General features: G+C 40.4%; 1 protein-coding gene across 1 annotated transcript in view; it reads right to left on the bottom strand.

Moving 5' to 3' along the window:
- Positions 1-14,530, bottom strand: part of tm2d1 (TM2 domain containing 1) — a 92,352-nt gene extending 77,822 nt beyond the window's left edge. Inside the window, exons 1-3 of the mRNA XM_080195518.1 lie at positions 14,410-14,530; positions 13,634-13,707; positions 4,584-4,692 (exon numbers count right to left, since the gene is read on the bottom strand). Coding sequence (XP_080051644.1) covers positions 4,584-4,692; positions 13,634-13,707; positions 14,410-14,525 — 299 coding nt within the window. The 5' untranslated portion in view covers positions 14,526-14,530. The remainder of the gene's footprint in view (positions 1-4,583; positions 4,693-13,633; positions 13,708-14,409) is intronic.

The following is a 14,530-nucleotide window of genomic DNA, read 5'->3' as shown; positions in this document are numbered from 1 at the left end:
ATTTATATAATGAAAAAACTGCAGTAGGAAGTGCACATGGATTGCTGTGATTTATGGGGTATAGTAATTCCTGACCAGTATTTTACAATACAGATACAATCATAGAACCCCTACAGTGCAGGAGGTGGTAATTCGGCCCATCGAGCCTACACTGACAACATTATCACTCAGGTCCCATTGCTTAACCCCATGTATTTACCCTGCTAGTCCCCCCTGACAATAAGGACAATTTAGTATGGCCAACCAACCAAACACGCACACCTCTGGAGTGAGGGAGGAAACTGGGGCACCCAGAGGAAGTCCATGCAGACATGGAGAGAACATGTAAACTCCACACGACAGTCACCCAAGGTCAGAACTGAATCCTGATCCCTGGCACTGTGAGGCAGCAGTGCTACCACTGTGCACCATGCTGCCCAAAAGTACAGTACTTTACGAAAAATGAGATTCAGGTGTAGATAATATTATCCTAGCTGACTTACAGATAGCTCTCAAACTAAAAGAATATTGTTACTGTTATTTCATGGCTATAGTTCTAATTAATACCTTGGTTGAAGGGCCATTTAAGTGCTGCTGTGTGCTTCATTTTGCACGGGGGGGGGGGGCGGGCTTGGGGAGGGAGAGGGAGAGGGAGAGAATAGAGAGAGACACGACTGGGACTGTTGGTAGGTCTCGGTAGTGTATCATTTGCCATTCTGGACAACATCCAGTGAGAACTTGCATTTTCCGATAGCAACAGGGAAACAAAGTAGAGGAAAATTAATTTTGTTAAATTGTTTCATTTTAGTAAAAATTTTTAATTTATTCTGTTGAGCCAGGGATAACTGTACTTGAACCTTTTTTTGATGGAGAACAAGTGTATTATCCCACAGGTTTGCAGACTGCAAATGGGGGCTCAAAGCAAGAAACAAAATCAAACTTTGGGATGGCTGGAATCTATCCAATTCGCTCCCATTATAAAGCATGCTCACCATTTGCAATTTCACCCCTTGTGAGACTTTGCAGGAGCATGACCTCTGCAAAACAGCTAACTTTACTGTATAGGCACAACCTGCTCAGTTTTTCCCCATAGGAAAAATCTCGTATTCCAGAAATCAGTCAAGTGAACCTTATCTAAACTGCTTCTAATGCAATTATGTCCTTTCATAAGCAAGGAATCCAAAACTGTACACAGTACTCGAGATGTGGTCTTACTGATACCCTATACAACGATAGCAAAACATCTTCACTTTTGTATTCCATTCTCCTTGCAATAAATGACAACATTCCACTTGTCTTCCTAACCTCAGCATAGCAACATTTTGTGGTTCATGCATCAGGACATCAAGATCCCTCTGTACCTCAGAGTTCTATAATCCCTTTCATTTAAATAGTATGCTTTTTTAAAAAATTCTTGCTGCCAAAGTGGACAAGTTCACATCTTCCCATATTATATTCCATCGACCAGATTTCTGCTCCCTCACTTAATCTATATAAATCACTTTGCAAACTCACTGGGCCCAATTTTTACCATCGCTTTGCACCTGTTTTCAAGCGCGAAAACTTGATAAAGTCAGGCACGAGGCACGTAGCACAATCCACATCTGCCTCCGTAACAGTTTCTCCTTTACCAAGGCCTGAAAATGGCTGCAATCGGGACCGTGCATGCATTTAAACTGACTTAATGGGCTGCCGCCCAACCTCACCGGCACTTCCCCTTTACCACCGCTTTCACCCAAATGAGGAGGTAGGTGCCTCGCGTCCGATGGCTCTCTGCTTGAGATTGGTGGGGGATGGAGGGGAAAGAGCTGCTGCCACTCTGCCTGAGATCAATGGAGGGGAAGGGGGTGTCTAGGTGGCGGAGGGGTGAGGGATAATGGGGTCAGTAATGTTGTAGGGGTGTGGCAATGCCTGTGGGGGCCAGGCGGAAGCATTATCCAGCCCGGAGGGAATGTGGCTAGGGAGCAGCATTCTATCTTCTTTTTTCTGCGCATGCGCAGTTGGAGGCACCAATCGGAACTACAGGGTTTCGGGCATGCCAAGCCCCACCCACACACAGGCTTCTGCAGCGCAATTCAGAATCATTGATATTTTTGCAGGCAGGGATACCTGAGAAAGGGTCTAAAAGTCAGATCTGAAACACTTCCAGTTTCAAGTCCACCCAGCACTTAGAATCAAAATGGTAAAATAGGGCCATTGTGTCCTCTTCACCACTTATTTTCCTACCTATCTTTGTGTCATCAGCAAATAATACATTTAATCCCATCCAACTCATTAACACAGCTTATAAATTGTTGAGGGTCCAGCACTGATCCCTGTGGTATTCCACTCGAGACATTTTGCCAACACAAATATGAACCATTTAGCGCTACTCCCTGTCTCCTGTTACCCCTACACCATAAAATTTGGTTTTCTGTCACATCAACCTTTGATGTAGAACTTTGTCAAATGCTTTCTGGAAATCTAATTTTATCATTTCCATAGGTTCCCCTTTGCCCATGTTGCTTGTTACTTCCTCAAAGAACGCCAGTAAATTAGTCAAACATGATTTTCCTTTCACAAAATCGTGTTGACTGGACCTGATTTTAGAAAGGTCCGATTAAATTGGAATGCTTCCTTTTTTCTAACTGATGGCACCTTTCCTGAACCGCAGGAGTTTTGGAAAATTAAGATCAGCAGCTGCTCCTTTTAAAATCCTAGGATGAAGTCTATCTTTCAGCTCTCATAACTTTCTCAGTAGTCTTCCCCTAATAAGGTGATTTTTAATGTTCCTCCCTCTCTTTCACCTCTTGGTGCACACTTATGTCTTGGACATTATTTGTATCATCTACAATGAAGGCTGATGCAAAATATCTGTTCAATTCATGCACCACTTCCTCATTTTCCATTATTGCCCCAGACTTATTCTATAGGGGATTAACATTCACTTACTCTCTTCCTTCTTAAATACCTATAGAAACTCTTATGATCTGTTTTTATACTTCTAGCCATCTTTCTTTTGTACTCTAATTCCCCCCTCACTTTTATACATCCTTTGCTTCTTTTATATTCTGTCCAACCTTCTAACATGACACTAATCTTTGTAGAAAAGTATGCTTTTTCTTTCAATCCAATACTATTTTTAACTTCCTTATTTAGCTACAGATGACACTTCCTTCCCCTAGAACAGTCTTTCTTTCTCACTGGAATTGTCTCTTTGTAGAGTATTACAAAGTATCTCCTTAAATATCTCTGGTGACATCTCCATTGACTCACCCCTTAATCTAATTTCCCAGTTCATTTTAGTTAGCTGTCTTCATACTCTTAGAATTGTCTTCATTTAAATTCAAAGCACTAGTCTTAAACCCACCCTTCTCCCCATCTGAACTGAATGCAAATTTAATCATGTTGTGATCACCACTACCAAGGGACACCTCTAAAATGAAGTCACTAATTAATTTTGCCTCATTGCAAACTACCAGATCCAGAACAGCCTGCTCTCTGGATGGTTCCAGCACATGCTATTCAAAGAAATTAAAACAATAATATTGGCACAAGAAACAGCAGGGTTTGAAATGAATGTTAAACTTCAGAAATTATTTTATTATTTTATCATTTTGTAAAAGGCATCACCATGAATTTGGAAGATTGGCAGAAAGGGCAAATTTAAGGCTTGTACTCGTTAGAGTTTAGAAGAATGAGGGGAGATCTCATTGAGACGTATAAGATGATGAATGGGATGGATAGGATAGAGGTGGAGAGACTCTTCCCGCTCAAAAAAGACAGTAGGACTAGGGGGCACAGCCTCAAGATAAAGGGGAGGCGGTTTAGAACGGAGTTGAGGAGGAACTTCTTCACTCAAAGGGTGGTGAATCTCTGGAATTCTCTGCCCGTTGAAGTGGTGGAGGCTGCCTCGCTAAATATTTTTAAGAAGCGGGTTGATGGGTTCTTGATAAGAGAGGGGATTAAGGGTTATGGGGAGAGGGCGGGAAAGTGGAACTGAGCTACAACAGATCAGCCATGATCTTATTGAATGGCGGGGCAGGCTCGAAGGGCTGGATGGCCTACTCCTGCTCCTATTTCTTATGTTCTTATGTTATGTTCTTAACACTTTAATTTACACAAAAGAAGCATTAAATATGGCAGTTGGGATAAAATTGAGGAAATTAGTAACTTTTAGTAAATCTACTGCGTCCCATTTAACATTGAAAACGGACAATAAAGAACATAAATCTAAGAATTGCAACTAGTTTTCATAGTGCCCAAACCAACTTGCTTTTTTAACAGACTAACTGATCACTCTGAATATTGGTGTATGTGGGATGTGCTACATACAAAGTGGCTACCATATTGACCTACGCAATATGTTATAAAACGTTACAGCAGAGAAACAGGCCAATTGATCTATAAATGTATTTTGTCTCCTCTGCAACCAAGATTAACCCCATAAACATTTCTCTTTCACGCAACTACCTGTCTAACTTCTGAAAATCCTTGGCTTCAATTATTGTTGTGAAATAATTGAACTCTACATAAATGCTCTGCTTTAAAACTACACCAGTTCTGGTAGCCAGAATTGAATTTTTTTTACAGCGTGGCACAATATAGAGGGTTGAAATACTTACACATTACGGCATGCAAAGGGCTTATAAAAGCCTACTTCCTTTCCACTGAAGGTGTTCACAACCCCACTATAATTTCTGCAGGTGATATTTGGAGCCGGTAAACATGGAACTGGAAACAAAACCAAAATAAAAGAAGTTATGGAGGGTTTCACTTCATATTTATGAACAGAGCTTACAGGTTAAAATTGTTTAATTCAGATTTCCCATATCAAGTTATTATGCTTCGACAAAGCGTCATCTGGACTCGAAACGTCAGCTTTTTTTTTCTCCATACAGATACTGCCAGACCTGCTAAGATTTTTCAGCATGTTCTCTTTTGGTTTGAAATTCTAGCATCCACAGTAATTTGCTTTTATCAAATTATTATGCATATGGTGAAACAAATGCGAGTGCAGCTTTAGAACACAGTGCATACCTTGGATTTGGTGAGTGGGAATTTGGGTGAAAAGGGGAAGGAGATGTCCTTTTCCTTTAGCATGTGCTACCTCTTTCACTCTGTAGGAATTGGTTTTTAATCTACTACAGGGAAAGGAGCTAGCATGTGGTGATTATCTGTCAAGAAGTTAAAATCTATTCCAGTCCTGAGGTTTAAAATAGTATACCAACTGGTGGTAAGGTCACTCAAGTAGATGAAAAAGGAAAATAAAAGTGAATAATATAATTAATTAAAACACATTAAGGATGGAAGGGCAGGTGGCATGTCAAGGCTGCAGCATCTGGGAGCTCCTGTATGCCAGTGTAATTTTGAGCAAACATGCTTGCAGTAAGTGTTTGCAGTTTGAGGAGCTTTAGCTCAGGGTTATTGAGTTGGATGCTAAGCTGCAGACACTGCAACACCAGAGAGGGGGAAAGTTACTTGGATGCTTTGTACCAGGAAGCAGTCATACCGTTTCGGATAAGGTCTTCTGATTTGTCGTCAGGAGATTGCGACTGCGTGAGGCAAGTGTGTACCCACAGGACAGAAGTTCAGGAGCCTCAGCCTTTGCAATACTCCAGTATGTCTGAGATTTTCAAAGCTTGTGTGGATGAGAGTAGGGGCTACAGGTTGGATGAGCGAACTGACCATGGCACTGTGGTCCAGGAAGTCACTCAAGTAGGGGGAGCAAAAAGCACCACAGTGGTAGTAGGGAACAGTATAGTGAAGTGGCTCGACACTGTTTTCTGCAGTCAAGAGCGAGGGTCCAGCCTATGTTGCCTACCCAGGGCCAGGGTTCTGACAACTGAGCACTGGAGAGGAACTTGCAATGGGAGGGGAAAGATTGAATTGCTTTTGTCAGTTGTAATAATCTCTGGATTATTACCTAAGCCACATGAAAATTGGCATAGGGTACATTAAAGTAGGGAGGTGAATATGAGGGCAAGAACTGGCAAAGTCAACTGGCAAATTAGGTTAAGGGAGAGGTCAATAGAGTCACAGCAGTGGCCATTTGAGAGAAATTTCAGAATACACATTCCAACAAGAGAACATTTTCAAGGGTGGGGATCCACCATCTATGGTTAACCAAGATAATATCAAATTTAAAGAAGATGCATTTAATTGTGCAAAGATGGGTGGGAGGTCAGAAGTTGGGACAGAATATCTAAAAAAAACAAAGAATGTTCAAAAGGCTAATAAGAGGGAAGAATCAAGAGCATTAGAGAAAGCCGGCTAGAAATATAAAGTAAGAGTTTCAATAAACATTTAAAAAGGAAAAGAGCGAACAAAGTCAGTATCAGTCGAATAGAAAGCAAGTCTGGGGAATTTATTAATGGAAAATGTAAGATTTTCTCCCATAGTCTGGAAGATGTGCTGGTTAGGTGCATTGACCAGAACAGATGCTGGAATGTGGCGACTAGGGGAATTTCACAATAACTTCACTGCGGTGTTAATTGTGACTAATAAATAAACTTCCACTTTAAGGAGAGGGCAGCTGAATTGAACAGCTGTTTGCACTGGTCTCCACTATAGAGGATACAATTTACATCCCAGAAATAGCTGTAAATCAGGAAATGGGGAGGAGGAAGGAACTCAAGATTAGGGATCCTAAGTTTCGCTGAATGTGTGTGTGTGTGTGTGTGTGTGAATGAAACGAGAGGGTGAGCAAGTGAAATGGGAGAGTTCCTTCAGAAATCTTGTCCGGGGGGTGGGTGGGGGTGGTGATGTCAAAAGGTTCTGTGGCTGGACGCAACATTGCTAACATCGAACTCAGCCCTATTCACTTTAAATACCTGCCTTTCACACTTCCCTCATCTTTGAAGACACTCAGGCGCCGGTTTCACTAAATTAGTCATACAACTCTTATAATCCTGCTTTACAGAATACCATAGCAAAGCACAGAAATATATTTAAAAAAATTTTCACAGTAAGCATGAATGGATCTTTTTTTGGTTGGTAAGATGTAACAAATGATGTGCAAGAGGAATCAATGTTGGGCTCTCAATTTTTTTTACAATCTAAATGTATGGCTTGGATGGTGAGATTGAACATAGGAAATAGTACAACACAGGAACAGGCCCTTTGGCCCATGATGTTGTGCTGAACATGACACCAAATTAAACTAATCCCTTCTGCCATTTCCCTCTATTCCTTGCATATTCACGTGCTTATCTAAAAGCCCCTTAAACGTCTCTATTGTATCTGCCTCCACTACCACTCCTGGCAGCACATTCCAGACATCGACCACTCTGTAAAAAACTTGCCCCTCTCATCTCCTTTGAACTTTCCCCCTCTTACCTTAAGTGTACGTCCCCTAGTGTTTGACATTTCAATTCTGGGAAAAAAAATTCTGATTATCAATTCTATATATGCCTCTCATAATTTTATAGATTTCTATTAGGTCTCCCCTCAATCTCCACCATTCCAGAGAAAACAACCTCAGTTTGTCCACCCTGTCCTTATAGCTCATACCTTCTAACCCAGGTAGCATCCTGGTAAGCTTCTTCTGTATCCACTCCAAAGTTTCCACATTCTTCCTGCAATGTGGCAACCAGAATTGAACACAATACTCTCAAGTGTGGCCTTATCAAAGTTTTATAAAGCTGCAGACATCCTGGGTCTTGTACTCAATGCCTTTACCAATAAAGGCAAGCACGCCATACACCTTCTTTACCCTGTATCTTCTTGTAATGGCCACTTTCAGGGAGCTACGGACTTGAACCCAAGATCCCTCTGTACATCAATGCTGTTCAGAATCCTGCCATTAACTGTATACTTACCCTTAACATTTGATCTTCCAAAGTGCAGCACCTCACACAATTCCGGATTAAACTCCATCTGCCATTTCTCCACCTTTGTCTGCAACTGATCTATATCCCGTTGTATCCTTTGACAACCTTCTACATTATACACAGCTCCACCTATCTTTGTATCATCTGCAAACTTACTAATCCACCCACCTTTGTTTTAACCTAAGTCGTTTACACATATCACAAACAACAGAGATCCCTGTATGGATCCCTGCAGAACACCACTAGTCACAGACCTCCAGCCAGAAAAAAACCCTTCCACCACCACTCTCAGACATCGACAGGCAAGCCAATTCTGAAACGAAGTGGTCAAGTCACTGCTTGAAGATATGGTTACTAAATTTGCTGAGCGAGTGTATCTTAATGTCCTTTTCGTAGAATCCCTACAATACAGAAGGAGGCCATTTGGCCCATTTTATCTGCACCAACTCTCTGACAGAGCATCTTACCCAGGCCCGGTCCCCATAACCCCACATATTTACCCTGCTAATCCCTTTAACCTACACATCTTGGGACACAAAGGGGTAATTTAGCATGGTCAGTCAACCTAACTCAAACATCTTTGGAGTGCGGGAGGAAATGAGAACCCGGAGGAAACCCATGCTGACACAGGGAAAATGTGAAAGCTCCACACCACTACTCCAGGCCAAAGTTGAACCCGGGTCCCTGGTGCTCTGAGGGAGCAGCATTAACAATTGTGCCACCCATCGGGAAGGAAATCTGCCAGCCTTACCAGGTCTGGCCTACATGGGACTCCAAGCCATACCGTGGGTGGCACAGTGATTAGCACTGCTATCTCCAAGCACCAGAACTCAGGATCAATTCCGGCCTCGGGACACACTTTCTCCCCGTGTCTGAGTGAGTTTCCTCTGGGTGCTCCAGTTTCCTCCCACAGTGCAAAGATGTGCGAGTTAGGTTGATTGGCTATGCTAAATTCACCCTAGTATCAGAGGGATTAGCAGGGTAAATGTGTGGGGTTACGGGAATAAGGAGAGCCTGTGGTTAGTACAGACACAATGGGCCAAAGGGCCTCCTTCTGTAATGTAGGGATTCTATGAATGCTGTTGACTCTTAACTGCCCTCCAAAATTGCCTAGCAAATCATTCAATTCAAAGGCGATTAGAAATGCTGGCTCATCCAGTGATGCCCACGTCACATGAATAATATCGACCTCTGGAAGCGTAACGGAGAACATGCCCCTGTCTACATCAACAGGGATGAAATAGAAAGGGTTAAGAGCTTCACGTTTTTAGGTGTCCACATCACCAACAACCCATCCTGGTTCCCCCTTGTTGACACCATAGTTAAGAAAGCCCATCAACACCTCAATCTGCTAGAGTTCAGAAGAATAAGAGGCAACTTGAGTGAAACATCAAAACCTGTGGGCCTTGTCAGGGTGAACGTGAAGAGGTGTTTTCTCTTGTGAGAGAATCTAGAACTCAGGGTCACTTTTTAAAGTACGGGGTTGCTCATTTAGGACAGAGATTAGATTTTGATTTCTCTCAGAGGGCTGAGAGTCTTTGGAATTCTCTTCCTCAAAAGAGTTGAATGCACAGTCTTTAAATATTTTTAAGACCAATCTATATAGAATCTTGATAATGCAAAGGGGTATTGGGCGTAGGCAGGAATGTGGAGTTGAGGTTAAATTCAGATCAACCGTGACCTCATTGAATGGTGGAGCAGGCTGGCAGGGTCAAGTGGCCTACTCCTGCTCAATTGTGTGTGTGTTGGTATTTAATTGCTGCTCAAAATGAAGACTGATGAGATTCATGTTGTAAAATTGCAATGTAAATCTATTCATTTTATCCAATTTCAAATCCAGGAAAAATATTTCTTAGCCAATTAAATCTGTACTTTGAATATTAAATTGAAATTGATACAATTTGCACAAAAGTGTGTGAATGAAGAAACTAGATGACAATTCGGGGAAAACATCACATCATCAGTTTCCCACTGACAACATTACATGAGTTACTGAGAAAACAGCTTATGTTCATACTCCTTCAGTGGCAGCCACATTTCCCTACTGAAAAAGTTTCACGGTGAACAGCTACAGTTTAAATGTAAGAGATGTAGAACAGAAGGCAATCAAAACTTTTTACAAGCAGAGAGTCCCAACAATTCACTTCCAGTGTTATTGATAGAAGCAGAAATGAACTAAACGTTCAAGATTCGATTGGATAGATGAATGAAATGGTTGAAAAATCTGAATTATTTCCTTCCGTGGAAGGTAAATGCGAACATAGACTTGTGAGGCTTAATGACCCATTGCCAAGTGGCAAGTTCTATGTATTTCCACGTTAGGGCTACTAAGAGTGCACTTCATATTATTTGGAACCTTTGTGCATCAGTCGCTGAAAGTAAGCACGTAGGTGCAGCAGGCAGTGAAGTATGTTGGCCTTCCACAGCGAGAGGAATCAGTATAGGAATAAGGATATTTTACTGCCTCACGGTATTGTGGGTCAACCCATAGCACATGGACAGCAACAATTCAAGGCGGCGACTCACCACCATTTTCTCATGGGCAATTAGGGATGGGCAATAAATGCCGGCCACACAGCAACACCCATGTCCCACAAATGAATTTTTAAAAATTGTATAAGGCATTGGTGAGGCCAAACCTGGAGTACTGTATGCAGCTTTGGTGTCCTTATCTGAGGAATAAAGTTCTTGCTATAAAAAGTGCAGCAAAGGTTTACCAGACAGAACCCTGGGATGGCAGGTCTGTCACATGAGGAAAGATTAAGTTGGTTATATTCATTGGAGTTTAGAAGAGTGAGAGGTGAACACAGTTTATAAAACCAACAGGATTAGACAAGGTAGATTCAGAAAGAAGGTTCCTTATGGTGGGGAATCCAGAACTAGGGGTCATAGTTTGAAGATAAGAGGTGAACCTTTAAGAACTGAGGTAAATAGAAATTGCTTCACCCAGAGAGTGGTGAATCTGTCAAATTCACTACCACAGAGTGTAGTTGTTGCCAAAATAATGTGTGATTTCAAGAAGGAATTAGATGTAGCTCTTGGAGCAATACAGATCAAGCAATATGGGAGGAATGCAGGATCAGGATATTGAATTCAACAATCATCCATGATCAGAATGAATGAAGGAAGAACTTGATGGATTGAGTTATAAAGAAAGGCTGGGACTTTTTTCTCTGGAACGTAGAAGGCTGAGAGGTGATCTTATAGAGGTCTATAAAATAATGAGGGACACAGATCAGCTAGATAGTCAGTACCTTTTCCCAAAGGTAGGGGAGTCTAAAACTAGAGGGCAGTTTAAGGTGAGAGGGGAGAGATAAAAAGTGTCCAGAGGGGCAATCTTTTCACACAGAAGGTGGTGAGCGTCTGGAACAAGCTGCCAGAGGTAGTAATAGAGGCGGGTGCAATTTTGTCTTTTAAAAAACATTTAGATAGTTACATGGGTACGATGGGTACAGAAGGATATGGGCCAAATGCAGCCAAGTGGGATTAGCTTAGGGGTTTAAAACAAAAGGGTGGCATGGACAAGTTGGCCTACTCCTGCTTCTTTTTTCTATGTTTCCATGAAGAATTATAAAGTAGTGGTACAGCATCTGAAACGCATATAAATTCATTGGAAATACAAGGTATTATGCTGCTATGAGATTAGAAGATTTACAACAAAATATAGTTCAGGAAAAACAATGATAGGAATTAATAGTATGGTTTAAAATTGTGTAGGACTTTTCATCTCTGTCTGGCAATCTGTTCAAGCATAAAGCATAGCCATAAAGCATGAAAAATCACTGTGTACAACAGAAAGGCAGTTTTAATAAATTCTAGAGTGAAATAAGATTGAGTCATATACATGCGAATAAGATTGGATCTGAAGTACTTTTTTAAAGCAAGATATACTAATGGAGAAATCTGACATTGTCCAATATAAAATTAGATTCTATGGGTTTTTTTTAATTCATTCGTGGGATATAGGTATCTCAGAAATAGTTATAGCACAGTGGGCCATTAAAAAAAATGCTTGTCATGTTCGATACAGGCATAAAGATGTTAAAAAATTTAAAGCATGACCTCAGTATAACACGTGAATTCTTTGGCATCCGAACGGTTAGACAATAAAGTATGTACCCAATACCTAATTGAATATAGACAGCCCAGAGTGAAGGAATGTCACACTCACTTGCAAGAGTCACAAATCTCATAACTTAAGAATGGACCAAAACCTAGAGACAATAGTGTTTGCAGAAACACGACTCCGTGTTACACCAGGGACAAGAGAGACATTGAAATGCCATGAGTTTAGACAAATATCAAATGGATCCTCTTGACCTTTCCTGGCAATGGTAATGTCTTCACATCCAGACACAACGAACTTGAACGTCTCAAACTTACAAAAAAAATGAAAAGCCATAACACAGGATGTTTACTGATCTGACACACCACCTATTTTGAAAAAAGACTTTGGACTTGAAATAGGTCAGATGTTAGGCACCTGCTTCTAAAAAAACAAAAGCTTTCTGAAACCAATACCATCAGAAATACAATCTAAGCCATCAAGACAGTTACAACTAAGCATTCAAAGCAATATACGTCAAAAGTGGGAGGAGGACTCTCCACCCAGCCTGTTCCAACTTCAAGCAGACCTATGAGCCAGCCTCCTGGAAATTCAACTCCAGGAAGCCTTACTAAGAATCTACTGCTTTCACCAGGCCTCCATTCCAGCTAAAGCATCAATTTATCCAAGAACCTTAAGGTGTGCTATGAAAGAGGACAAACAAATTCCAGACTGTAATCATTTTTTTTTACTTCATCTGTATCTAGTTTTTGTGTGATAGTATGTGTGGGGCACCACATTTTAAACCTCTGGGGTAAGTGTCTGATATTAAGTAATTTTCTTAATTTTTTAATTCACAAAAACCTTACTGTTGTGATCATATAAATTAGGACAAATGACACAGTGTAAGAAAACACACTAACCTCAGTAAAAAAAAGATATTATCACAAACTTCATTCAACAAAGTATAATTTTTATAGGACTTTTTTTAAAGCAGCAACACTGCAGTGTAAGAGGGGAGGTTCATGTATATGTATATGAACTGATTCCACTTCAGATCAGCCATGATCTTATTGAATGGCAGGGCAGGGTCGAAGGGCTAGATGGCCTACTCCTGCTCCTATTTCTTATGTTCTTTATGTTCATGTTTATTTAAATGTTCTCAAAATATTGCTATCTGCAAGAACATTTAACAGTGCACAAAGAAGCATGAATTCCCTGGTATCAACTCTGAATTTCCACATTTATACATTTGCAGGTGACAATTGTTACTGTCAGTTTCAGTTGTATTGACTGTGGAATTATCAGTGAATACCAACAGTTTCACTGTCATTGCAACCACAAAATTCAGGGCACTGTTTTGTCAATAATAAATTAAGTCAACTAAGTTACTATCTGTAAATATATAAACTCCTGGAAATACTCAAGAGTACTAACATTTGTGAAGACAGAAACAGATAATGATTCGGGTTGATGTCTGACAGGGTTAACTCAGTTTCTAGTTCCACAAATACTGCCATACGAGTTGAGTATTTCCACCATTTTCTGTTTTCAGATTTCCATTATCTGCAGTATTTTTATATTGTCACTTCTAGCTGTAAAATCTTAATGTACAAAGGATTCATCTAATAAAAGATAGACAATGAATCTTGGATGTTCTTCCGCAAGAGGGAGGATAAACCCTTGCTCTTGCACATTTTAGGAGGCAGGCCAGTTTCAAGGCCAAAAGCAAGAAAACAAGTAATTTCCCCTTGAACTTAGAACCATCATATTATAACTGGTAAGAAAATACATGTACCAAAAGCTATCTCATTCGTGCAATTTTCTGGCTCTTGTGTTACATCATTGATCTTGGGAGTTTCACAGATGTATGTATGGAAACAAATATTAAGGAAATATCACTAAAGTTATATCTTTTTAAGGTTATAGATATTTAGTGTTTATCATTAATATTGAAAGCAAACAACAGTGTCAAGAGGAAGTAAACACTGCAGAAAGTTTTAAAATATTTCCACATTAACATTTTATTCAAGTTAATTTATTGTAACATGAAACATATATCTAAATCTCAAAAAAGAATCCCAAGAATATCCCCACTAAACCACCAGTTTCAATTGATCACCAGACCTGATGCATTCGTAAAACTGGACATATACAGTTGTTGCACATATGCATATTTGAACGTCAGAAGAATTTACACAATCAGCGCTACTCTCCTGTCACTTAGTGGTTGTGCAGAAATGAAAAGAACCAAACACTTATTATCCACATCAGGTATGTATACTTAACAGCCTCACACTAATGTATGTACATATATATATAATGACACTATATAACAGCTTGACGATAACACTTCAATCCCACTCGTTTGCAGTGAAATCCTTACGTGGCTTTAAAAATAACAATTCATTGTAAGTTTTACGTGCATTAATCTCAACCACCGCCGGTCCTGCAGTGTTGGCCCTGAGTTTTGATCCCTAATTATTTTAATAAGTATCAGAAACACTGCCGCAGTTCAATTACTCGCCAACCAATTTATCTGATGATAAACGAATAACACAGAGTAAAGGATATTGCCCGAGTCGCAGTTCATCGCATTTATCAACATCAACAGAAACAGTGTTTAAAAAACAAAGACATAGAAACAACAGGAAGAGCCGCAGCTCCCACCGCTCCCTGAGCAGCGCCATCTTGA

Source organism: Carcharhinus amblyrhynchos, chromosome 9 (genome assembly GCF_965287045.1).
Source record: "Carcharhinus amblyrhynchos chromosome 9, sCarAmb.v2.hapA, whole genome shotgun sequence".
Classification (NCBI taxonomy): Eukaryota; Metazoa; Chordata; class Chondrichthyes; order Carcharhiniformes; family Carcharhinidae; genus Carcharhinus; species Carcharhinus amblyrhynchos.
This window is presented reverse-complemented; position numbering and strand designations above follow the sequence as displayed.